The sequence below is a fragment of the Cyprinodon tularosa genome, unplaced genomic scaffold, assembly GCF_016077235.1.
Source record: "Cyprinodon tularosa strain WSP-4 unplaced genomic scaffold, ASM1607723v1 ctg736, whole genome shotgun sequence".
Lineage (NCBI taxonomy): Eukaryota > Metazoa > Chordata > Actinopteri > Cyprinodontiformes > Cyprinodontidae > Cyprinodon > Cyprinodon tularosa.
Window position 1 is genome coordinate 70,442 of NW_024039492.1, and position 26,379 is coordinate 96,820.

A 26,379-nucleotide genomic window follows, 5' to 3' on the forward strand; every position below is an offset into this window, starting at 1 on the left:
GTTAGTTCATAACTATAGAAGCTTTCATCTTAATAAAACGGCCTGTTTGCCTCATAATATTCAGAAGTTATTATATCACTTTATTAAAGGGGTGGTTTGGCCCTCCTGCATATCAAGGTTTTTTGGTCCAAACTGAAGCTGATGATCCTCTGAAGTCCTGCTGATTTAAAAACATCCAGTTAAACAGTTCCACCTTTTATTTCGGTTCTGATAAAAAGTATTTTAATTTTAGTTTCACCAGCTTTCATACAGGAAAATATGGGTTTGTTTGTTTCAAAAATCAATATAAAGGAAAATGTGAATAAAAAGGTTTGGTCGTCTTTAAACTGCTGGTTTGAGGTCAGACCAGATCAGTGACGCCGCGGTGTCTCCACCTGTCCGCCTGTGACGTCACGCAGGGTTTATGAGCGGCTCGCGGGGGTTCCGCTCCAACCATCCGCATGTCAGCATGCAGAGCGCGCGCACGCTGCAGCAGCTCTTGAAGCGGAGCCTTCACCATCCTCCTCATCCTCAGCAGCTCTCAGCAGGGATCATCGGAGCCCCTTTCTCCAAGGGACAGGTGAGAGCGCGTGCACCGTGCGTGCGTCGGTGGACGCCCGGCGCGCAGTGACCTTTCCGCGTGTTTCAGTCCAGGCATGGAGTGGAGTCTGGACCGGACCGGATCCGAGCAGCGGGACTCCTGGACCGGCTGCAGCTGCAGGGTGAGCGGCGTGACGTCACGGCTCGGATAAACAGCCAAACGTCCCAAAAAGTTTCCTACTTTTAGGAAAAGTTTGGAAACTTGAGGCCAAATGAAGAGTCTGTGGATTATTTCCATCCCAGAATAAACAACCTGATTTATGTTTAACCGCCAGGAAGCAAATCTTCACACAAACCAAACAGTTCAGGAGGTTTTCCAGAAAACCAGTTAATGTTTATCTGTGGAAATAAAACTGGACTTTAGATTAATTCCAATTTAATATCTTAATGTTTGTTTTAATATAGACTGAAGGGTTTTTAGTTTTATAAATGGATTTAATGCTCATTTTTATTTTAAATATCCTCAAATGTTGAAAGGAATAGTTTTCATGCGTTTGTTTGTTTTTCCTCCTCATCTGTTCAGCGTGTTTTTAAAAAGTCTCTTCTTATCAATGATCTGAACATGTTTTCAAACCGAGAATAGAAGAATATCTCCATCCTGTCTGCGGTTCGGTTCGGTTCTGCTTCTCCACCTGCAGGCTTTGGGCTCAAGGTTAAACCAACCTGAAAGTCCAGAAGTTCAGGTCACTGTCCTTGGTGCTGATGGCAGCGTGACGCACTGCCTGTTTCTGTTCCTGCTCCTGCTATGAATAAACAGAAGGAACCAGTTTGACTCATTTTTCTTCTGAGAACTCAGAGGGCGTCCTCAGACCTAATGAGAAAGTAGAAAATCTAACAATAGATCCACCATGCTGCAGATTTTCACTCATCCAAGCAAGGGTGTAACTTAGTGATGAAAGTTGGTGGGGGCGTTCTAAGGGTGCGCTGCAAAAACGATCTAGAAATAAGTACAAAAATTCTTAAATTTAGTAAATTTACTCTTAATTTGAGCAGGTAAATAAGATCGTTTGCCAATGGAATTATTATTTTTACTCTTAGAACAAGATAATTAGACAATATGCATTTGAAATAAAACAATGCAGTTATTTTTTCTTATTTTAAATGTAAATTTTCTTGTTCCATTGGCAAAGTGTCTCACTTGCCCCCTCAATTCAAGAAAAAAATTACTTATTTTAAGAAAAAATTAGTTATTTAGATTTACATTTTTTGCAGGGTGGGGGCGCTCTAAGGGTGGGGGCTGATGGACCTACAGTTACTCCAACTGAACGCTTTCATTTGGATTTTTTTATTTTCCAAAAATGAGCTCAAACATCTATTTATTAAATGCTTTCCTGTTGTTGAGAACACAGAGAACCAGAATAACTGATATTTATATTTATTGATAGAGAGATGCCTTTTAGTGCATTATATATATATATATATATATATATATATATATATAGGCCCAAAAACATTAATGTATAAAAAAAATAAATAACAGCCGATTCTGATTCCAAAATCAATATATCAGAAGAAGATTTACCTAGAAGTACAATTTCAATTCCATCCATCCAGAAAAATATGGATATGCTTCATTTTAAATATAGCATAGCAGATTTCTTTCTTGTAAACTTTGTGGTAAACTTGGAGATATATTTTATTGCGTGTTGATTATCCCAGTAAATCTGTTTCACCTTTAAATCTGCTGCTCTCCCGGCTTCTCTCTGTGCTGTTTAAAAAGATTTATTACTAATATGATGATGCAAGAAACAACATTTCATGATATTTAGAAGCTCTGCAGTCTGATTCTGTCTGTAAAATAAGAAAACGCGTTAATTTTATCCTGTAACTGGGAGTCATGGACCTCTGAGAATTTGTTTTTGTAACTAGTAAAGAACATTTTAACTATGTTTTCTCAAGCTTCTTGCATTAAAATACTAATTTGTATAAACTTACAATCTGTTGCCATTTTTATCTGAAAAAGTTTCTTATCTTTAACAAACAGATTTTTTGGTGCCATTTCTATTTTTTTTAACCAAACCGTCTCCTAACTTTTACTTAAACATTGAAGTAGCTGCTGGTTAATATTCACTGAGTGCTGCTGTGCGTCTTTCCTCCTCCACGTAGCTACTCTCTATTACGACCGCCAATCAGATGTCTCAAAGGACAGCTCCGATGACGTCACACATCCAAGTTTAGAAAAACTGAAGTATTTATATAATCCCTTTATATGCTTCTATTTACTGTTACTATTTTTACTTTTATTTAATTACTTTTACTTTTCTTTTCTTTTTTTTCTTTGCTCAAACCCCTGGTGATTGTTCACCGTAAATTGTACTTTTTTCTGTATTATAAAACTTTTTCTAATAAAATATATATATAAAAAAAAAGGTCCGCTCACTAACCAATACCGCTAATGGCCACCAGATGGCGTCCTGTGATGGTTCCAGAGTGGAATCAATACATCTAAATACCTTCCAAAATAAAACAACATGAGGAGCCATTTGTAAAGTGAAGCAGTTAAAAATTAGGAGCAATAATTATGGTTATTTAGCGTCTTTTCAGAGAAAAATAAAGTTTTTTTTTTCCAAGTAATTTTTTCACGCTCATTCATTCCTTTATAAAAATCTTACTTTGTTAAAGAAATATTTAGTCTGGAGCTAAATATTTATTTAACAAATTAAATATTTTGTTTGTTAAATAAATATTTATCTCCAAATTAAATATTAGGGTTATTAGTCTGATCTTTTCCATAAACATCCTAATTAGGATCCCAAGTCTAAACGGAGATGGAGGTGCCACCAGGTAGAAAGGTTGATGTTTGGATCATGTTGAACTCTGACCTCCATGGAAGCTCTGCTCCACGGCGCTCATTGAATAACTGTCCTCCCTCCCTCAGGCGTTAATGTTTCCCCAGCAGCTCCTGAAGTGAACCCCTGCAGCTGCAGAGGGCGTTCCTCTCAGGACGCCTAAGCTGCATGGACAGAGCCGTCCTCAGGTGGACATGTCCTTAGCTGTTATTGGTGACAGATGTTTGTTAATGCTCACCCGGAAGGAAATGATCAACATGACACCAAGAGGCTGCTCTAGAAATCAATCTCTATGTTGATTCTGTTTGCTCAGGCTGTGCAGTGAAGGATTATGGGAACCTGACGTTTGAGGACTTTGTGCTGGATGAGCCGGTCAGGGGATCTAAACGTGTCCGGGCGGTGGGCAGCGCCAACCAGAGGCTGTCGGAGGCGGTGCAGACAGTGAAGAGGGACGGACACACAGCAGTGGTCCTGGGAGGAGACCACAGGTCAGCAGACATAACGGCTTCATCTGCAATAACTTTCTGAAAATTAGTAAACATTTCTTAAAATATCCTTAATTTAAGTAGGAAAATAAGATGATCTGCCAATGGAATTAGTAGTTTTACCCTTAAAATAAGATAATTAGATAACATGCACTTGAAATAAGAGACTGTAGTTCTTTTTTCTTATTTTAAATGTAAATTTTATCCTTTGGCAAAGTTTCTCTCTTACAGAGGTGTCAAAAGTATTCATCCTGCTGATTAAAACACTTTTTAGAAGTTAGAGGATCAACTTCAGCTTTTTACTCCAATAAAAGTGTAAAAGTAGCATTTTTAAAACTACTTAAAGTATAAAAGTAAAAGTAATGCAGGAAAAAATGCTTTAATGCTCTACCCTATTAAAGGAAAATTTTTCTACAATTCTGGATGATAACTTCCTTAGACTTCATTTATTAATTTTTTTAACTAATGGTAACAGCGACACGTTTAACTTTGCATCATCTTGAAAAACTGTTTATTTTGGTTTGTGGTGAGCAACAGGTTGGGGCAGCACTGAGTCCAACCACAAAGAAATTAATTGTCTGGATGAAACTAATTATTTTGATGTTTTTTTTATTTATTTTTTTTATACACCAACAGAAATGTAAGGAATAGTACGACAGAGTATTAGGGCCAGGCTAGAGAATTTTATCTTCCTTCTATTTTGAGAATAAAGTTGTAACATTACGGGAATAAAGTCGTGAAATTACAAGAATAAAGTCTTCATACAACAAACCCGTTTCAGAAAGAAAGCTTGGAGCTCCGCCCAGCAGATGACAGCCGACCAGCTCCACCAATCAGCAACCAGAGTCCACTTTGACATCCTGCCCAGTTTGATGCTGCTGCTAAAAGATTTCCTGATTGGTCAAACCGATGCTAAAGTATAACTTCACATGATGCTCCACATTCCTCATTCTAGGGAAGAAAGGGATTCTCGTAGGAGTTGTCATAAAATGCAATTTGTTTCTCGTAATTTAGGACTTTATTCTCTTAATATTACGACTTTATTCTCGTAATTTTATTACTTTATTCTCGAAATAGAAGGAAAAAAAACTCTAGCCTGGCCCTGATACTCCGTCATAGATAAGAAAGTAAAAAATAATGAATCCAGTAAAGTATAGATAGCCAGCATTTCTACTTAAGGTAACAAAGTATTTGTACTTTGTTACTTGATACCTTTGGTCACCTACTTTTTCAATACCAGAAAAAATACACTTATTTGAAGAAAAATTGCAGAAATGATCATTTTAATAATAAATAGATTCTAGGCTCCCCTGTTTTCATCGTAAATAGAAACCGAACCAGAACCGTTAAACCTGTCCTGTCTTCAGTCTGGCCATTGGCTCCATCCACGGTCACGCCGCGGCGGCGGGCCCCCTCAGCGTGGTGTGGGTGGACGCCCACGCTGACGTCAACACACCGCTGACCTCGTACACAGGAAACCTCCACGGCCAGCCCATGTCGTACCTCCTGTACGAGCTTCGGTCGAAGGTGAGCGCCCCCTCCTGGCTGTACGCGTTAACCGCAGAGCAGGTTCCTCTGATGCTCTCCTCCGCTGCAGGTTCCTGAGCTACCAAACTTCTCCTGGATGAAGCCCTGCGTGTCCTCCAGGGACCTGGTCTACGTCGGCCTGAGAGACGTCGATCCGGCGGAGCAGTGAGTCCGGCGGCCAGAACCGCAGCAATTTGACCTAATCGGTGTCTAAAACGCGACCTTCTCTAATCCAAAGCTACATCCTGAAGCTGCTGGGAGTGAAGGTGTTCTCCATGTCACAGGTGGACCAGCTGGGCGTGGCCAGGGTCATGGAGGAGACATGTGACTACCTGTGGGAAAGGTGAGCCTCAGCTGGTTCAGAGCATTTCTGTTCAGGCGGGAATAGAGACCAAACCCGGAGCTTCCTGGGGTCCCATCAGACACCTGGAAGGACCCTAACCCCCAAAAATGATTTCTAATTGCTTGGTTTGTCTTTAAAGAGCAAAGAAACCGATTCACCTGAGCTTCGACATCGACGCTATCGACCCCTCTGTTGCCCCGGCAACAGGAACCCCTGTGGTAGGAGGCCTGAGCTACCGAGAGGGGCTGTTCATCACAGAGCAGCTCTGTCAGACAGGTAGGAGCCATGTTTACCGCCACCTACAGGCAGAACCGTATAAGTGCAGCTGAATCACTCAGAACGTCCTCAGGTCTGCTCTCCGCCGTGGACTTGGTGGAGGTGAACCCTCTGAGGGGGCAAACGGAGGGGCAGGTCCACTCCACGGTCAGCATGGCGGTCGACATTCTGCTCGGATGCTTCGGACGTCTGCGGGAAGGAAACCACCTGCTGGATTATTCCCTCCCAGAGCCGTGAGGAGGACTCCACTGTCTGAGGCGTCCCTGAAAGCATCACGTTGCTATGAATCTAACAGCACCGCTGCTGGGAGGCCTTAAAGTACTCAGCTGGAAACTGTCACAGCTAAATCAGTCACTAAGCTACAGACGAGGATTAGGGCCACTGGAAAAATAAAACAAGTTAACAGATTTTTTAACTTTATTTCAGTATGAGAAAAAAAGTCAGAAATCTGACTTTAATCTGAGAATTCTGACGGACAAACAAACAAAAAACATGTTAGCATCAAGCTGTAGCCACGTCTGTTTTAGAGACTAGATCTCTTGTTTTAATCACTGCTCCTCCATTCGTGAAAAAGCACGTAAAAAGTCACCTAGTTCCATCATTTTCCACCAATGTGTTCCTGTTCCTCCCAAATAACTCACATCTTTGTCAGTGAAGCTGAGTGCTCCACATCTCTGCCTTCATGGGGCCCATCTACATTAAGATCCACAATTCTCAGATTAAAGTCAGAATTCTGAGATTAAAGTTTCATGCTGACTTTTTCCCATATTAAACTGAAATAATATTTAAAAATTAGTTAGCACACAAGTTTTCAATTAACTCCTGATTACTGTTTTATATAGGAAATAAGATGTTTTGTTTTCTTGTGCAAAGCTAGAGTACAAAGAAAATGCACTGATTCTACAAATTTCTATTTTAATAAAAGTAAAAAGTAGCTGTCCATTAAATTATTGTAAAGAATGAAAGAGACTATAATAAAGGGTTATGTACAACTTAATTTTGTTTTAAAGAATAAAGGAAAGCAATGAGTACAAATAAATAAAAGATAAATAAAAGATAAATAAAATCAGGGAAAATATTTAGTGTTTTGATCTTTAACATCTGAAACAATTTCTTAAAGTGTTTAAAGTATTCATGACAGAATGGTGAACTACCTCCACTGACAATTACTTTTTACTGTACGTTAGGTCAACCTCAACAACAAAGATTGTGAACAAAAAAAAGAACTATCTATGGGAGCCCTTTGTAAAGTGAAGCAGTCAAAAATTAGGGGAAATATTTATTGCTATTTAGTTTATTTTACAAGGAAAATAAGGAGGTAATTTCCTCACTATGTCATTCATTTATAAAAATCAAAGTTCCAAACTAAATACTTAGATTGTTAGTTAAAACAATTATCAGCAAGCTACATATTTATTTTTCCAAACTACATATTTATTATTTTAACTAAATATTTAATAACAAACTATTTAAAATATATATATATATATATAATATAATGTATACATAATATTATATACATTATATTATATAATACTTATTTAACAAATTAAATTTTTAGCTAGCTAGCTAGGTGCTGGTTAAATTTTAGCTAGCACCAAGCTAGCTAGCTAGCTACCCAGAACCAAGCTAATATTTAGCTAGCTAGCTTGGTGCTCGCTAAAACGTAACCAGGACCTAGCTAGCTAGCTAGCACCAAGCTAATATTTAGCTAGCTAGCTAGGTGCTTGTCGCTACCCGATCCGTACCGGTAGCACGATCCGTACCATCAGCTCATTTGCGCCTGCGCGAACAGAATAACTTCCGGGTCGCCAAAAAATAATGTAATTACGGTACTGAAAAAACTTTATTTATATCCTTAAATAATTAAAGAACACTAAACTACACCGTAAAGACAATATTGAAGACTTTTCTGGAAGAAATGGATGCTTTTTAAATTCAATCCATTGTATTGCTTGACGTCATCATCAGACATGCCAGGAGCAGTCTGGGAATATATTATTGCGTAACGTTTATCTGATGCACTCTATGATAATAGAGTGAATGCACTCTATTATTTTTTTATTTGAGAAAAAAAAATGTATTTTATTCCTTAATAACATTAATTTTGTTTACACACACACATATATATATATATCTATATATATATATATATATAGATATATATATATATATATATATAGATATATATATAATCCATATTGTAATGTTTTACATTACATAAAGTTGTATAATAAACTTGAACACAAATACTCTTGTATAAAATAGATTTTTTAAGAACGTTAAAGTTATCAGTTGATATTTTAGCGCCCTCTGGTGTACACATCAAAAACAGGAGAAGACCTCGTCATTAATGCTCACATTGTTTATTTTTTACAAAAACCAAACAGGGAATAGAACAAAGAACACATAACAAAGCCAAAGCATACATTATTAAAAAAATGGTAGTTAGAAAAGTTGGGCAGAGAATAAAATAATTCAGAGAGAGAAAGAAAACCTTTAAAACTTATTAAGAACTGACTATACAAACATTCTAAGAACTATGCTCGCAAAACATGGTATTGACCTTTAGTCCCATTACATCAACACAGTTGATGTAAAACATTTCCATGTCTTCCTGATACTGGAAGGAAATTAAGAAGGGATCCTTTGCAGAACTGTATCCTTCAAGGGCCATTTTCTGCCTGGGCTTGCTCACCTGTAAGACTTCAGGTTCTCCTATTTCCCCACAGAATAAGGCTTTGTGCTGTTGAATCCAGTCCCATGCTTTATGCAAGTCCCTCAGGGTCTGTGTCTGTCCCTAAAGTATGAAAAAAGTACATAAAAAAACGTAAAATACTATATAGTATATATATACACACGTGACTCAATTCTGTAGTTTCAAAAGAGGTGATCAGGAAAAGAGCAGAACCAGGAGCTTGATGCTTTTCACCCTCGCTACACTAGCACTAAACATTAAACACACACCTTCGCATTGCCCTCTCCACCATCACCATTTCTGGGGGAAGTCTCTGCACTGGTGGACTTTGGAACCCTAAAGAATGGTTCCAGGATTCCTTCAAGAAGATGGGAGGATTCTTCTGTCCAGTGAGCAAATCGTTGTCCATGCCTTTGAATGGAACAACAGGATCATTAGCACATAGTAAACTAAAATACAGAAGACATTGAAGTTTCCTGTGTGAAGGTACCCTTCAATGCAAAACCTCTCGATTATCTGGAGGCACCACCAACGGCGAATGGTTGGCATCTCCCACTTGAAAAAACAGGCAAAAGCAAGTATAATAAAAATTACAAGTGGCTAGAAGAATTTCAATGTAATCAACCCCCCAAAAACTAAAATAAACATACCTGGGAAAAGGTAAATGGGGTTGATGTGCTGATGCAGAGGGCATACTGTAAAACATCAAATAACTGTAACACACAGTTTGAGCCATGAGTAAAAGCTTTAAGTAAGCAGTGAATACCATTAACATGAAGATCCCACAGTCATGTCCGTTGGACTGAAGAGGAAAATGCTGAGCAAAGAGAAGCAAAAAGACACATGTAAAATGAGAGAAAAGTACAACAATATATGAGCGATAAATATGTGTTTTACTGCAAACATTTTACACTTTGATAATTACAAACATACTTCAAGGTCTCTCCCTGTCTTCTCAGACCATGGCCCTGGATCAATAAAGGCTGCAATGCGTCTGCATACATTTGAATTATAAATTCAGATTAAGGTGACACACTGAAATATGCAAGTAGCCTGAGAACGAGGCTTTTATGAGCACCTAGCCTGAGAACGAGGCTTTTATGAGCACCTAGCCTGAGAACGAGGCTTTTATGAACACCTAGCCTGAGAACGAGGCTTTTATGAACACCTAGCCTGAGAACGAGGCTTTTATGAACACCTAGCCTGAGAACGAGGCTTTTATGAACACCTAGCCTGAGAACGAGGCTTTTATGAACACCTAGCCTGAGAACGAGGCTTTTATGAACACCTAGCCTGAGAACGAGGCTTTTATGAACATATATCCAAAGAGACAGAACTGGCAATAGGCCACAACCAGTGAATCAATATAGCTTGAACCTAAATATATTTTTGTAGGCCTCGTCACCAAAACCATCTGGTCGAAGGGAGTCAAGAAACACTATCTCTCTCTGTTTTACCAGTAGAACCTGCAATTGATATTCTTTTTATTATCACATCATTAAACAGCAATACATATAAATCCTTCACTGAGATTATTTAAAATACAAAAATTGTCATTACGCAGAGGAGCTAGTGATCAGCAGCGTCCTGTTGTTGGCTCCATGCTGGGAAAACTACAAGGTCTTTCGTTGTCAGGTCCTAATAATACCAATATGCATTAATATTACATCATACATGTTGTATACACTGAAGAATAGAAAGAGTGAGGAGGACAGCAATATAGATAAATTCACGAAAATACCTACAGGCAGTGAACACAAAGGATCCACATCTGCCTTCCACAGGGGCACCACATACAGATTGAAGATGTGTATGTCTTTTCCCTTGTGAAAACAGAAAGAATGATGTTAAGCTTTTCAATTGTTTCGCAGGGCGTAAATATGAAGATCTAGGCAATTTAATTACAAATCTTTTTGCCGTTTCCTCTACTATTTTCAGGCAAGCATTTCAATCTGAAAAACATTGAAATTAACCAGTGATTAGACAGTTAGATATTACAGGTTTTATGAGACACATTTAAGAATACTTACATTTGATTCCATGCACTGACTTAACCCCAAGGACCAGAAATCCTCACGTGTAAGGCACACACTTCCCTCCTTCACAATTAGCTCAGCAGGTGAACAATCCTGGTCCAATATGTAACATAGCTAAATGAAAGAAAATTAAAATATTTCAGGAGAAGTTATTACATTTGGGGCAGCAATGTGAGAAAGGAGAGGAGATTAAATTAGCAGAGCCAGTCAGGCGCAGATTCAGAGCAAAATATGTCAAAGCATACAAGAGCCTCTTGAACTGGGTTCACATCCCGTTCCCACTTTGCTCCAGAAAAACAATAGGAATGCTCCTGCTGCCAGTCCCTAGAGGAGTATTCGTGGTCGTTGAGGAGCTGCCCTTCAGATAGTTGCTCATCTGGTTGTATATATGATGACAACATTTTTTCAGTTATTCTCATGAAGTAAAAATATGAACACAAAGACACAGAAGTGTGGAACATCTAAAAGCACTTACTTGTTAACCTATAATAGGGCCTCAGTCTGGACACATTGACCTTCATGGTTGTTGATCCCTTCAGCACAGTGGCCACTCCCTTTTTTGTAATGTTTCCAATCTTGTAAGGTCCTCTGTGCTGGCTGGTCAATGTGTCCCCTGTACGTGGCCTTTTTGAAGCCCCTGAAATCAGACATTCATCCCCAGCCTCAACAGTTGCGACACGGGTAAATTTGCGTTTCCGGTCTCCAAAAGTCCTTTGCTGTCTTTCCTGTGCCATTTCAATATTTTGAAGAACCTTCAAAAATAGAAATGCACTTTAGGCAAGATTGTAAAAAAAATCTTACTTCTAATATTTTCTCAACATTTACAAACCTTGGTATTAAGATTGTGTACTTCAGTCAGCTGTTTATCGATTTCATCCTCTGCATCACCAACCTCAAAGTTGTCTCCCATTGGACAGGTATTCATTATCTCGGGCAGACGTGGGTGACGGTGGAACAAGAGGAAGTATGGGGTGTATTTGGTTGAAGACTGATAGCAAAAAAGTTCATGGTTATCTGTTTTCAGATATTTTGTGCAAATGAAACACTAGTGTACTACCTGCTTGGCAGTGTTAATTCCATAAACAACTGCAGGAAGGTGAAGGTCCCAGTCATTATGGCTTTCGTTGACGTACTTCCTCAGAGCACGCTTTATATTTTGATTTGTCCTTTCATCCTAAATGAAAGATATGTTTTTTCATAAATAAAGCAACTTGATTTAAACATGGAAGTTCTTGCAAAGCAAAGGCTAAATACCTGTCCATTGGTCTGGGGGTGGTATGCACTGGACACAGCATGCTGGATGTTCAGCAGTTTAAAGATGCTGTCATTGAGCTGCAGGGAACATAAATATCTTCAAAGGACTGAAGTTTGCAAAAATGACAGAAGAGAAGATGGATAAAATTTCACCTGGTTCACAAACTCCTTCCCCTGATCTGTTATTATTTTTCTCACTAGGCCAAACGTGTACAGCTTAGAGATGATTGCTGAACAAACTTCTACAGCGGTCTTTGTTCGTAGAGGTTCAGCAACCACCCACTTTGTGTACAGATCGGTCATAGTGAGGACATAGTTGTGTCCCAGAGAGGTCTCTGGCAATGGCCCAATCAGGTCCAATCCAAGAACCTCCCAGGGTTCTTTTACCTACCACACAATAAAAGAACAAATAATAGAAAGATATAATGGAAAGGGGTTATATTGACTTATAAAAACAGTGCTTGTGTTTCAGTCTATAAATTAAAAAAATTAGAACCTTGATTGAATGTAGAACCGGTGCTACAGTTTTCAACGCTTGACCTGAAAGGAAAATTTGTTTGTGTAGTTGATTCAGGCTGATAAACAACAAAATCAGCTAAAGACAACCTATAGCTTCTATTAATTGTGTATTACATTCTTTATGCTAAAAGTCTTCAAAATTAAAGGTGATGGAAGGTATGAGCCATAATTAATTTGTTTTACATTACCCATTCATCAACATCCTTTGTGATGGTGAGCCAATAATACCCAGCAATAACCCTGTCTCGAGTGGCCCTCCTGCCATTGTGGTTGCCAGTACCAGGATTATTGTGGCACTCCATCAAGACAGATGTTCTTCCTTTCTCAGAAAGTACCACAAGCCGCATGAACTGCCGTCTGGGACCAACGTAGAAGAGTCTGCTGTCTGTTAGAAGAATGGTTGGATGGAATGATATGAAAACAGTATAAATAAAACATATTTTATGTTTTTTTTCATGCAAAGACATAAAATTTAAAGCATACAGATATTTTTGTGCATCCCAGAGAAATGTAGTAACCCAAACAGCATACAAGATAAAATATATAAATAAATAGTTTAAAATTGTAAAAAATATTATCGCATTTAACATTTTAAATATATACTTTTACTTTGACCGTAACATGCTTGCTAGAATAAAAAGTGAAAGAAATAAGAACATAATCTTCTTAAATGTGAAATATATTCTATATTGGATTTAAAATTGAAAAGACTGCTTTCCCAGGGACAAAAAAAATTGTATCATTCTTATTTAAACATTAAATGGACTTATAAACTAAATAATTATTAAATGAATATTTTTTCTGGCTGGTTTTACTTTTTAATTTTCTTACCTTTAACTTGAAAATGTGGAGACATCCTTTTAATTTTTTTTCTGGAATAAAAATAAAAATTTTCGGGAAATGTTCCCTTATCAATGAAAAACTGCAGGTCACGAAAGGTAGCAAATGAATCCATTGTGGGATCAGTACTGCTGGAGTGCATCGTTAAGTACAGAGTAAATCAAATATTTAAATAAATTTAAATATAAACGCTGTGTGACGTATATTTGCGCATGCTCAGAGCAGTCAAAGTAACTATCACAAGACGATTGAACTTTTTTATGTATTTCTGTTTTTTTATTTTTAGAAAATGCAATATTGACGAAAATACAAAGCTATACAAAAAGAAACCCATGCCTCTAAAAAATACAAAAGAATAAAAACGTAAGAAAAAGGAAATATTGCCACCGGAAGTTATTCTGTTCGCGCAGGCGCAAATGAGCTGATGGTACGGATCGTGCTTCCGGTACGGATCGGGTAATGACAGTGCTGGTTAAATTTTAACTAGCACCAAGCTAGCTAGCTAGCTAGCACCAAGCTAATATTTAACTAGCTTAGGTGCTGGTTAAATATTTAGCTTGCTAACAAGTTTTTTTTAACTGACAATCTAAATATTTAGTTTGGAATTTAGAGATTATTATGAATGAATGAATGACATAGTGAAAAATAGCCCCCATATTTATCTCTTAAGAGATGCTAAAGGCGTCTAAAGGCTGCCACTCTACTGGGGGGAGTGGAGGCCTAGTGGTTATAGAGCTTGGAATCCAGAGGTTCTAAGTTCTGGCCCCACTCCCACAGACTGCCACTCTGAGTCCCTGAGCAAGACCCTTAACCCCACACTGCTCCCTGGGCCCCGCACAGTGGCAGCCCACTGCTCCCCAAGGGGATGGGTTAAAGGCAAAGGCAATTTCTGCAATGTGAGATCAATAAAGTGCAATCTGTTAAAATTAAATAATCATAAATATTGCTCCAAATACTCCATAACTATCAGCCTGGTTCTACTGCTTTTTAGGTTTAAACCTGGTTATTTTTTGTTCAGTAAAGTGACCCATAGTGGGTAAAGTGGTCAAAAATTTAACTTAAATTAAGATTAGCGATTAGAAGTAAAAAGTATGTTGCAGTGAAAATAGCAAAGTTTTAATTAACCATTTACTCCAGTAAATGTAACAAGTTACTCCCCACCTCAGCTTTCATGAATGATCTGGTAGCAAATCACCAAACTGTGCTGAAGCCTCACATTTAACATATTTAACATAAAACAGCATTTCTCTTTTATAATTTCTGCAGTAGCCAGTTAGATTTAGGAGAGGCTGTGGAACTCCTCAGACTGGGATAGAGGTTCAGAACGGCCTAGTCAAAGTCCAGATCTGTGGCAGCATCAACCTCTGGGTGCTGCTGTGGCTTTTTACCAACAATAGATGAGATTAACACGTATGTTTACTTGACAGTTTTTATTTTATTTTGATAATCATCTTCATCACAGTTCTCTTATTGACACTCTTTTCTAACAAGCTGGTTGATAAAACCAAAAGCAGAAAAGGTAACAGTGGTTTAAAACAGTAGCTGCTCCTCATCTGAACGGCTTAAAGGAAAAGTCGCTCATAATCAGAATTCAAACTTCTGAACGTTCTTTAAATCTGAAATGATTCCATCCTGTTCAATAAATGATCAGTGTTTTTAGTTCAGAGTAATTTTCATGTGAATGTACTTTACTGGAGGCATCCATGTTTGTCAAAGAACACTACTGCCACCTACTGGTTAGTGACGTCACGGTGCGGTATCGGCTGTTGATCAAGTCCCAGTGCTGTATCTGGTGTTTGTCACAACGCGCTATTATCCAAGTCATCTTGAAAACATTCTTCTTCCAAATGTTGGCTACATATTACGGGTTTTTTCTCTGGCCAGAAGTTCGATGGCAAATCCTCCCTCTTCAAGTTGGCGATCCAACGACCAACCCGTCCGTGGAGGATCAGGAATCAGAAAGGTGGAATAACTCTTTTTTTCACTTTTACCCGATGTATTCCAGCATCCAGCTGCCATGCACGTGGGCATTGTCAGTTTCACTATAGCTCTGGTGAATTTCAATGGTGAAGTCCTCTGGAAATCTTCAATAATTGTTGTTGATTGCAGATGTGTCTAGTAGTTCCCATTGATTTAGCTTGTAAAGCGGGGAGAATGGCGCTAGGCTTACCGCACCGTGACGTCACTGCTGGAAGATGGCAGGAGGGAGGGGCTACTATATTTGGGCAAAAATGGCCGCTCCCAGACTCAGTGATCGCAATAAAAATTCTTTTTATTTTTTTTTTACTGTTTAACGCTAAAACAATTAAATCACCATGAACTTATTAGTTTTAGGTATAAATAATGATCCATTGATTATTCCTCGCTGACCGAACTTTTCCTTTAATAAAGTGCAGCTTTGACCTCTATTGTTTCAAAAGAATAAGAGTTGCAGATCTAGAATGTGAACGCCATGATTCAACAGTTTCTGAGACGGACCAGACCAGCTCTGCAGAACCTTTGTTTTCCCTGCAGCTTCAATAAGAACTGAGTTAAAACCAAAGAATTAACCCAAAAAAACAACCAACCAAACAGAATGGCTCTAAATGATCCTGATGTTTCCTGAAACTGATTCCAACTTATCGACCCGGTTCTAATCGGCAGCAGAACCAGAGGCGGTCTGAGCCGAAGCACATGATCACTGATCGATATTGATGAACCTGGAGTTGGTAGAGTGAGACGTCCCCTTCCTGTGTGCATCTCTGCCACCATGATGAGGGGGAGGGGCAGCTGGTCACCCCCCAGCATCCAAAGGACGTTTCCTCATTTTTAATCTTATCGAAAATCATCTCTAATCTGTTAAAATCCAGATCGATCCGGCTGCTAACGGCCTCCTCCTGCGAGTCTAATCAGTAGTTTGTAGATTCGTTCTGGAGTGTAAACATCTTTGCAGAGGAGTGGGTGGAGCTTAATCTAATTGGCACTTTGCATCATGGGAATTTCAATCCCCAGCTGATGTTTTAGCTGCTCTGAGGCAGGAAGTTCTGACACACACACACACACACACACACAGATGAGCTCTCAGCCCAGATGAGGAGAAGGTTTGAGAGGATGGAGTGTCAGTCGATCCAGCGAAGGCCGCAGCGCCTCCTGAACTCCTGGCCCCGTTCATGGATCCATTTGTTGGAAACTAAAGGAGAGAGTTTGTGGAAGTTTATTCAGAAAAAATGAAAGGTTCGGAGAGATGGAGCAGAAACACCCGACTGAGCTGAGGGTGCCTGCTAGCTGCTGGCCTCCTCGGAACAGAAACTTCCAGGTTTTTCCAACCCGCAGGAGCCCGACAACAGCCGAGTGTTTCTGCTCCCAGTCATGATGGAGGACACCCCAACAGTTTCTCACCCCATTTGTTTCCCAGCAGCACCGGGCAGGCAGCGTGTCGGGTCCGATAGTCGCCCTCTCCACTGGGATGCAGGTTAAACCAGAACACGGCTGAGCCCTGCAGCCACAGGGTCAAAGGTCACACAGGATTAGCTTCCCTTCCTGCACAGGAAACCAGTGCTCCTTCCTTCCATCGTCACTACCTGATCCGACCTGGAAGCACGATCCATCCAGGTCACCCGCAAATGTACGTTGTTATAAAGACATAAATAACGTTTTTCCCTCCCCAGAAATACTATAATGTCTAAAAGGTTAATAATGTATTTTTAAGTCGTAGGGAAGCAGCTGTTCCAAACGTTACATTTCCGAATCCTCTCGAGTGGTGCACGACTTTACTTGAGTGAATAAAGTGAATGTGATTGGTCAATTATCAAGGGGCGGGATTGTTGTGGCGGAAGGTTAGCAAGCAATTTTGATTGTGGCCGGTTTGTTGGAAGCATCTTGCTAACCAGTTAGCAACTTAGAAACGACGCTGTCAAGGAACGCTATGGACAGCGGAAACATGCAAGAGGAGGAGAGTTTAGTGTCGGAGGTCGTGGATGAGTCTCCTCGGTCATCCATTTTTTATTTAGAGGAGGAAAGCGGGGACGAAGATGTTGTGGAAGAGGACGCCAGGGCGGCAGAAGCTTGGTTTGGTGTAGAAGGCTTCCAGCCGTCCATGTTTGAGCCCTTGCCTCGCAACGCTGCCAGTTCTGTTAGCTCTACGCCTGCCGAAGACACAGACGTCCATCCCCGTGAACACTGGGACGCAACTCAATGGGAAAGGAAAGGATTCTGATTTGAACCATTGCGTATATTAGCTGCGACACATGAATCAAGATGCTATGACCAAAAACATTTGATTGACAGATGACCGTTGATATATGATTGGCCGAATTTAGGTCTTCAGGCTGACGTAGAGCTAACTGGCCTGCAGAAGATAACAGAAAAAAACACAGATTTTAAGACAAGATTTTTTTAAATAGAAATTTTCTAAATTTTGGGACAATATGGTCTGATAAAGATGTTTAAGCCAGAATGATTTGACATTTAAATATGATTTCCCTATGACTTTAAATCCTTTCCGTTTTATCCATCTGTTCCTGCTCTGTACAGCAGATGGGATCCTACGCTACTTCCAGGAGCTAACTTTTTCCACTTTGGATTTAAACATAAAATCTACTCTTTTTGAGTTTTATCTTTTCCTTTCGTGTTAAAGTTATGGTATATAGTGAGTAAACTAAAGAAAGAAACAATTAAAATGCAGAAAAACAGATTTAGCCGGACTGCTCTGATGTTCCATGATGACGTCAGGCAAGCTGTTAAATGGAGAAAATCTAAAAAGCATCAAAATTGCCTCACTAAATTCATAGAACATTTTTTAAAGATGTGTGTTAGCATACTTTAGTGAGTTAAGGATAGAAATAAGTGATTTTAGTACCATCATTACATTATTTATGGAGACTTGGATCTATATGTATTTGCAGCAGTGCAGGATTTGTGCTTCCTGGACGGATCGGGCAGTGACATCCATTACATTGCATCACCAGCAGGTGGCGCAGAAGCTCACCTCTTTCGGTTGGACGGCAGCACCAATGTCCGTGAAGACTGTGGCGCCCCCTGCCTGTACGTCGCTCATCTGCAGCAGGAAGGAGGAGACGATCAGCTGATGAGCAAGAAAGGAAACATAAACAAGGAAGTGATGCTGAGGAGGGAACTGACGTAGAGCAGCCAGGTGGCGATCCGGTTCCCGGTTCCCAGCTCCTCAAACGCATCCGGCTCATCTTTCTGCAAAACACAAACGTTTACATGGATGGATTTCTGGAATTTATTCCGTTCCTCTTCCCAATGATGACCCAGAACCTGCAGGAATCTGTGGAGCACAGATCCGGTTTTCTAAAGAACCTTCAGCTGAGATGTGTGAAGGTAGATCCGATCTGTTCCCAGCGGTTCTCCATCAGAACCGGGATTCTTCTGCTGGGAACATCTGATCCAATAATCCCAGATAACAAAGATTTATTCTGGGTTTATTGTCTAAAACCTAATTCATTAATATTCCTAATAATTTATGGGATTATCATTGAAATCCTTCTTAACTATAACATCTAATTATTATGATAATAAACATTATTTGGATTTAAAAAACAAAACAAAAATTACATAAATTATTTACATTTAAATTTTATTATCTATTTACAAAAATAAACAAAAAAGATAAATAAAATGTACATTATATAAAGAATTTATTCATCAGATAAAGACTGATCTCTGCTCTCCAAACAATTATTCAGAATAATAGAAATATTATTATTATTATTAAGTAGAGGAAGAAATTAAAAATAATAATAAGAATATTAAGACATATTTTTTGTACTTTGACAGTTTTCCACTCTGGCTTAAAGTCGGATTAATCTTTTTTAGGGGATTAAAGTTATCAGATGTTTACCCGTCCAAAGTCAAAGTGAGGCTCATACTGTCCTCCTACGCCGTAGTTCGCCACCTGCAGGAGACAAGCAGTCCCCGTTAATCCCCCAAACAAGCGTCTGTATGAAACACAGCAAGGCCAGAGGTCAGAGGTCACCTGCAGGTCCTCCGCCGTGCTGACATCCAGCCCCGTGACGGCCTCGATCCGCTGGTTGATCTTCTCCACCACAGGATGCTCGAAGGCTCCCAGCCAGGCGCTGACAGACGGACACAGAGACGTCAGTCAGGCATCACAGGATGAGCGGCGGCGGCATCAGGTCTGTCATGATGCTCCAGCTGCTCAGGTCCACATGGAGGAGGTCGACTGCAGTCTGGATCCAGATGGTCTCTGGAGGATCCAGGAGGCTGAAGGTCCTCAGCTCCTCCTGATCTGTGGTTCTGATCCGATCAGAACCAGCAGCTTCTCCCCTCTTAGAGGCTCTGAGGAGCTGCGGACAGTTTGCCCGTCTGACGGGCAGGAACTCCTGGCTCCTCTAAGCTGATCCATCCACCAGGGGACACCACAGAGACAGACATAGACAGACGGAGACAGGAGGTCCATCTCTTACCTCTTACTGATGCGGTAGTGGGCCGTCTCCAGGACGCCGGTGACCGGGTTGGAGATGGTGGCTCGATGGAGCTGTGAAGCCCAAAGTTACAGCATTAATACAGCCCTGTCTCTGGTCGTCATGACAACAGTGGCTAAAGATGATGCTGCTCCGACTCTGAGGAGAACCTGTCAGGCTGGAGGCGGAACCTGGAAGAGCTCTGCAGCCTGGCTGCCATAGAGGAGAGCTATAATGAAACGGCCTAGTCAAAGTCCAGACCTGAGTTCAACCCAGAGTCTGAGCGAAGCCTGCCGCACTTTTCAGATTGCATGGATAAATAAAGCCATTCTCTTCCCACAATGCAGCACTCCTGACCCGCCTCCAGAGCCGGGTCTGTTCTACGCTCCTAATCAGAACCGCGCCGTCCGCCATCTTCTCACCCTGGGTTTGGCCAGCTCCTTCACCTTCTCCATGTCTCTGCGTGACACGATGTCATGGTAACGGACGATGTGCGGGCTGTCCCACTCGTCCTCCTGCTTCACCGGTCCGATCACCAACTTGGGGTGCCGTCCGTTGTCATAGTAACGGCAGAAGAGGCGGCTCTGCCTGCGAGGAGTCTGACAGGAGGAGAGCAGAAGCTGATTGGCTGTGGACATTGATGACATCACACAGACCGTACAGGGTGCGATTCCGCCGGCTCACCATCAGGACGCCTTCGCCGCGGCACAGCTTCTCGTAATGATTCCTCTCAGGCAGGTAGTCGTCACGGCGACCCCGGTTCTCCTTCTTTAACCTCCGCTGCTCCTCATCATCATCCTCCATCTTCCTCTGTTTGGACAGCTGGTACTCAAAGTACTTCAGGTTGCCATTGGCCCGCTGGTGGGATGGATCTAACCGGACAGAGCCAGAACTTTTAATCAGTGAACCCAGAACCTTCAGGACTCAGAAAAAAAAATAAAAAATTATTCCAACATTTTTTTTTATTTCGAGAATAAAGTTATTGTACCATTGGTGAAAAATAATCGCAATTTTGATTTTTTTGGCAAAATCGTTCAGCCCTAGCTTCAACCCACAGCCACCATGCAGTTTGGACTCTGGTTCTGGTGGTACCGACCCAGCTCTAGCAGCCTCTTAGTGAAGTCGAGCGCTCTCTCCAGCTCCCCCTGCTGGTAGACGGAGTAGCTGAGGTAGTCCAGAATGGCGACGGCGTCCACGGTGCCGGACCGCTCCCCTCGGTCCAGCTGCTTTAAGGCCTGCGCCATCCACAGCTCCGTGTGGTAATAATCCACCTCGGCGTACGCCACCCTCCCCAGGTCAAAGCAGTCCTCTACGGTCAGCCTGCTGCTCAGCAGCGCCTCAGAGCCTGAAAGAGGAGACAGGAGCTGCTGTCAGCATCCAGGCTGAAGGACCAGCGGCTTTCAGCTCTGACCCAGAATCAGCCGACCGAGCAGCCGCCCGCTGGAGATGGCCTCCGTCTCCAGCTGGTAGGTGTCCTGCAGCCTCATCAGAGCTTTGGCTGCTCCCGTCTGGTCGTCATCGCCTGGGAAGTGCTGCCTCTGGATGGTGAGGTTGGAGACGAACGCTGGAGGACCAGAAAATAAAAGAAGCTTTAGCAAAGCTAGCCGTTCATTATCAACACTGAGCACAGCGACGAGCGTTAAACGCTGAAAAAAGGAGAAAAACTGGAGAACAGAAAATAGAATAAAAATACACACCTAAGAAAAAACAAGGAAAGATTATCCAACATTTTATCCTGGATTTAAAGGGAACGAAAAATAAACGACGAGTCGGCGAGAAACCACGAGTCGGGAATAAATGAGGAGTCAGGGAGAAACCACTAGTAAGGGAGAAAGCACTAGTCGGAGGGAAACGACGAGTCGGGGAGAAACGACGATGCGGGGAGAAACGACGAGTCCGGGAGAAACGACGAGTCGGGGGGAAATGACGAGTCGGGGGGAAATGACGAGTCGGGGAGAAACGACGAGTCCGGGAGAAACGAGGACTCGGGGAGAAACAAGGACTCGGGGAGAAACGACGAGTCCGGGAGAAACGACGAGTCGGGGGGAAACGACGAGTCGGGGGGAAACGACGAGTCGGGGGGAAACGACGAGTCGGGGGGAAACGATGAGTCGGGGAGAAACGAGGACTCGGGGAGAAACGAGGACTCGGGGAGAAACGAGGACTCGGGGGGAAACGACGAGTCGGGGGGAAACGACGAGTCGGGGAGAAACGAGGACTCGGGGAGAAACGAGGACTCGGGGAGAAACGAGGACTCGGGGAGAAACGACGAGTCCGGGAGAAACCACGAGTCGGGGAGAAACCACGAGTCGGGGAGAAACGAGGACTCGGGAATAAAAGAGGAGTCAGGGAGAAACGACGAGTCGGGGGGAAATGACGAGTCGGGGGGAAATGACGAGTCGGAGAGAAACGAGGAGTCGGGGAGAAACGAGGACTCGGGGAGAAACGACGAGTCCGGGAGAAACGACGAGTCGGGGGGAAACGACGAGTCGGGGGGAAACGACGAGTCGGGGGGAAACGATGAGTCGGGGAGAAACGAGGACTCGGGGAGAAACGAGGACTCGGGGGGAAACGACGAGTCGGGGGGAAACGACGAGTCGGGGAGAAACGAGGACTCGGGGAGAAACGACGAGTCCGGGAGAAACCACGAGTCGGGGAGAAACCACGAGTCGGGGAGAAACGAGGACTCGGGAATAAAAGAGGAGTCAGGGAGAAACGACGAGTCGGGGAGAAACCACGAGTTGGGAATAAAAGAGGAGTCAGGGAGAAACGACGAGTCGGGGAGAAACGACGAGTCGATAATGAAAGAGGAGTCGGTGAGAAACGACGAGTCGGGGAGAAACGACGAGTCGGGAATAAAAGAGGAGTCGGGGAGAAACGACGAGTCCGAGAGAAACGACGAGTGGGGGAGAAACCACGAGTCGGGAATAAAAGAGGAGTCAGGGAGAAACGACGAGTCGGGGAGAAACGACGAGTCGGGAATGAAAGAGGAGTCGGGGAGAAACAACGAGTCCGGGAGAAACAACGAGTCGGCAATAAAAGAGGAGTCGGGGAGAAACGACGAGTCCGAGAGAAACGACGAGTGGGGAATAAAAGAGGAATCGGGGGGAAACGACGAGTCGGGAGGAAACGACGAGTCGGGAGGAAACGAGGAGTCGGGGAGAAACGAGGACTCGGGGAGAAACGAGGACTCGGGGAGAAACGAGGAGTCGGGGAGAAACGAGGACTCGGGGAGAAACGACGAGTCCGGGAGAAACGACGAGTCGGGGGGAAATGACGAGTCGGGGGGAAATGACGAGTCGGGGAGAAACGACGAGTCCGGGAGAAACGACGAGTCGGGGGGAAATGACGAGTCGGGGGGAAATGACGAGTCGGAGAGAAACGAGGAGTCGGGGAGAAACGAGGACTCGGGGAGAAACGACGAGTCCGGGAGAAACGACGAGTCGGGGGGAAACGACGAGTCGGGGGGAAACGACGAGTCGGGGGGAAACGATGAGTCGGGGAGAAACGAGGACTCGGGGAGAAACGAGGACTCGGGGGGAAACGACGAGTCGGGGGGAAACGACGAGTCGGGGAGAAACGAGGACTCGGGGAGAAACGACGAGTCCGGGAGAAACCACGAGTCGGGGAGAAACCACGAGTCGGGGAGAAACGAGGACTCGGGAATAAAAGAGGAGTCAGGGAGAAACGACGAGTCGGGGAGAAACCACGAGTTGGGAATAAAAGAGGAGTCAGGGAGAAACGACGAGTCGGGGAGAAACGACGAGTCGATAATGAAAGAGGAGTCGGTGAGAAACTACGAGTCGGGGAGAAACGACGAGTCGGGAATAAAAGAGGAGTCGGGGAGAAACGACGAGTCGGGGAGAAACGACGAGTCGGGAATGAAAGAGGAGTCGGGGAGAAACAACGAGTCCGGGAGAAACAACGAGTCGGCAATAAAAGAGGAGTCGGGGAGAAACGACGAGTCCGAGAGAAACGACGAGTGGGGAATAAAAGAGGAATCGGGGGGAAACGACGAGTCGGGAGGAAACGACGAGTCGGGAGGAAACGAGGAGTCGGGGAGAAACGAGGACTCGGGGAGAAACGAGGACTCGGGGAGAAACGAGGAGTCGGGGAGAAACGAGGACTCGGGGAGAAACGACGAGTCCGGGAGAAACGACGAGTCGGGGGGAAATGACGAGTCGGGGGGAAATGACGAGTCGGGGAGAAACGACGAGTCCGGGAGAAACGACGAGTCGGGGGGAAATGACGAGTCGGGGGGAAATGACGAGTCGGAGAGAAACGAGGAGTCGGGGAGAAACGAGGACTCGGGGAGAAACGACGAGTCCGGGAGAAACGACGAGTCGGGGGGAAACGACGAGTCGGGGGGAAACGACGAGTCGGGGGGAAACGATGAGTCGGGGAGAAACGAGGACTCGGGGAGAAACGAGGACTCGGGGGGAAACGACGAGTCGGGGGGAAACGACGAGTCGGGGAGAAACGAGGACTCGGGGAGAAACGACGAGTCCGGGAGAAACCACGAGTCGGGGAGAAACCACGAGTCGGGGAGAAACGAGGACTCGGGAATAAAAGAGGAGTCAGGGAGAAACGACGAGTCGGGGAGAAACCACGAGTTGGGAATAAAAGAGGAGTCAGGGAGAAACGACGAGTCGGGGAGAAACGACGAGTCGATAATGAAAGAGGAGTCGGTGAGAAACTACGAGTCGGGGAGAAACGACGAGTCGGGAATAAAAGAGGAGTCGGGGAGAAACGACGAGTCCGAGAGAAACGACGAGTGGGGGAGAAACCACGAGTCGGGAATAAAAGAGGAGTCAGGGAGAAACGACGAGTCGGGGAGAAACGACGAGTCGGGAATGAAAGAGGAGTCGGGGAGAAACAACGAGTCCGGGAGAAACAACGAGTCGGCAATAAAAGAGGAGTCGGGGAGAAACGACGAGTCCGAGAGAAACGACGAGTGGGGAATAAAAGAGGAATCGGGGGGAAACGACGAGTCGGGAGGAAACGACGAGTCGGGAGGAAACGAGGAGTCGGGGAGAAACGAGGACTCGGGGAGAAACGAGGACTCGGGGAGAAACGAGGAGTCGGGGAGAAACGAGGACTCGGGGAGAAACGAGGAGTCGGGGAGAAACGAGGAGTCGGGGAGAAACGAGGACTCGGGGAGAAACGAGGAGTCGGGGAGAAACGAGGACTCGGGGAGAAACGAGGACTCGGGGAGAAACGACGATTCGGGAATGAAAGAGGAGTCGGGGAGAAAAAACGAGTCGGGGAGAAACGACGAGTCGGGAATAAAAGAGGAGTCGGGGAGAAACGACGAGTCGGGAATGAAAGAGGAGTCGGGGAGAAAAAACGAGTCGGGAATGAAAGAGGAGTCGGGGAGAAAAAACGAGTCGGGGAGAAACGACGAGTCGGGGAGAAAAAACGAGTCGGGGAGAAATGACGAGTCGGGAATAAAAGAGGAGTCGGGGAGAAACCACGAGTCGGGAATAAAAGAGGAGTCGGGGAGAAACCACGAGTCGGGAATAAAAGAGGAGTCGGGGAGAAACCACGAGTCGGGAATAAAAGAGGAGTTGGGGAGAAACCACGAGTCGGGGAGAAACAACGAGTCGGGGGGAAACGACGGGACGGGGGGAAACGACGAGTCGGGGAGAAACGACGAGTCAGGAGGCCTTTTTCCATCCGTACTCCAGGGGTTTATGCCTCATCTGAGGAGGATCTGCTGCTCAGAAGGAGCCACAGCTTAGAGCAGATGGGTCTGACTATCACCTGGAAACAACGGAAAGCAGCCTTTTAGTTTCTAGGAACAGCACATTAGAGTAAAAATAGAAAAGATGGAGAGCTGATCTATCATCGCCCCAAAGGTCAACGACCCAAAGGTCCAGGACGCTGAGCAACGATCTGAAAGAACCACGATGCTAAAAACCGCCGAGAAATCTGTCAGAACCGGGATCTCATCTTTTATCCAGACATCAGATGAACGGATCTACAGGATCCAAAAGATTTCTCTTTACCAACTCCAGATGTTCTGCACTTTAGGAAAGTTTAAAGGAAGCCAGACTTTAAAAGTGTGTGTGTGTGTGTTTACCGTCGGACACGTCAGTCAGTACCAGGCTCTCTAGCTCCGCCCACTCCGTGTTCAGCCTCTTTATCAGCTGGAAGGCGTTCACCGGGTGACCCAGGAAACCTTCAGGATCCTGAGAGCCAGCAGCTGACAGGGCGTCCAGTCTGTCCGCCCACCTGAAGGCCCCGCCCACACACACACACACACACACACACACCTTCAGCTACCTGCGCCAGTCTGCAGCTCAGAGCTGCTGAGATGTTTGGGTCCACCTCACCGTTTGATTCGCTGCAGTTTGTCCTCCTCTGCTCTGATGTAGTCCTTCAGAGAGGAAACCAGGTCCTTCTCCATGAACAGCAGGTCCGTCATGTGACCTGAGAAGAAGCAACAGTTTAGATGTGCAGGAAGGGAGCAGGAGCGGAGGAAGGGCCTAAACCCACCGATGGAGGTGAAGAAGTCCCTGTGAGCCGAGACGGAGGCGAAGAGGAGCAGGAGGACCAAGCAGCGGTGGTAGAGCTTCATGTCGGCTGCAGACAGAAACAAGCAGAAG

General features: G+C 43.7%; 2 protein-coding genes and 2 long non-coding RNA genes across 4 annotated transcripts; 1 reads left to right on the top strand and 3 right to left on the bottom strand.

The window, feature by feature from the left end:
* Nucleotides 1–388: 388 nt before the first annotated feature.
* arg1 (arginase 1) lies at nucleotides 389–6,428 on the top strand. The gene is made up of 8 exons (XM_038269700.1): nucleotides 389–559; nucleotides 629–701; nucleotides 3,682–3,856; nucleotides 5,221–5,380; nucleotides 5,451–5,545; nucleotides 5,619–5,723; nucleotides 5,863–5,999; nucleotides 6,073–6,428. Exons 1-8 carry the CDS (start codon nucleotides 404–406, stop codon nucleotides 6,234–6,236), a joined length of 1,065 nt encoding a protein of 354 aa, XP_038125628.1. The 5' UTR covers nucleotides 389–403; the 3' UTR covers nucleotides 6,237–6,428.
* Nucleotides 6,429–9,208: 2,780 nt separating this feature from the next.
* On the bottom strand, nucleotides 9,209–9,719 carry LOC119772970. The gene is made up of 4 exons (XR_005279323.1): nucleotides 9,631–9,719; nucleotides 9,464–9,514; nucleotides 9,348–9,392; nucleotides 9,209–9,252 (listed from the first exon to the last, which is right to left on the bottom strand). It is a non-coding gene; the product is annotated as an uncharacterized LOC119772970 (long non-coding RNA).
* Nucleotides 9,720–10,268: 549 nt separating this feature from the next.
* On the bottom strand, nucleotides 10,269–10,645 carry LOC119772971. Its single transcript, XR_005279324.1, has 3 exons — nucleotides 10,603–10,645; nucleotides 10,443–10,520; nucleotides 10,269–10,335 (listed from the first exon to the last, which is right to left on the bottom strand). It is a non-coding gene; the product is annotated as an uncharacterized LOC119772971 (long non-coding RNA).
* A 4,987-nt stretch (nucleotides 10,646–15,632) lies between these two features.
* Nucleotides 15,633–26,379, bottom strand: LOC119772975 (prolyl 4-hydroxylase subunit alpha-1-like). The gene is made up of 14 exons (XM_038269706.1): nucleotides 26,270–26,379; nucleotides 26,107–26,203; nucleotides 25,854–26,005; nucleotides 21,198–21,335; nucleotides 20,868–21,116; nucleotides 20,456–20,643; nucleotides 20,194–20,370; nucleotides 19,775–19,845; nucleotides 19,324–19,423; nucleotides 19,189–19,242; nucleotides 18,465–18,530; nucleotides 18,313–18,381; nucleotides 16,725–16,821; nucleotides 15,633–16,515 (listed from the first exon to the last, which is right to left on the bottom strand). The coding sequence occupies exons 1-14, from the start codon at nucleotides 26,349–26,351 to the stop codon at nucleotides 16,445–16,447; spliced, it is 1,611 nt and encodes a 536-aa protein (XP_038125634.1). The 5' UTR covers nucleotides 26,352–26,379; the 3' UTR covers nucleotides 15,633–16,444.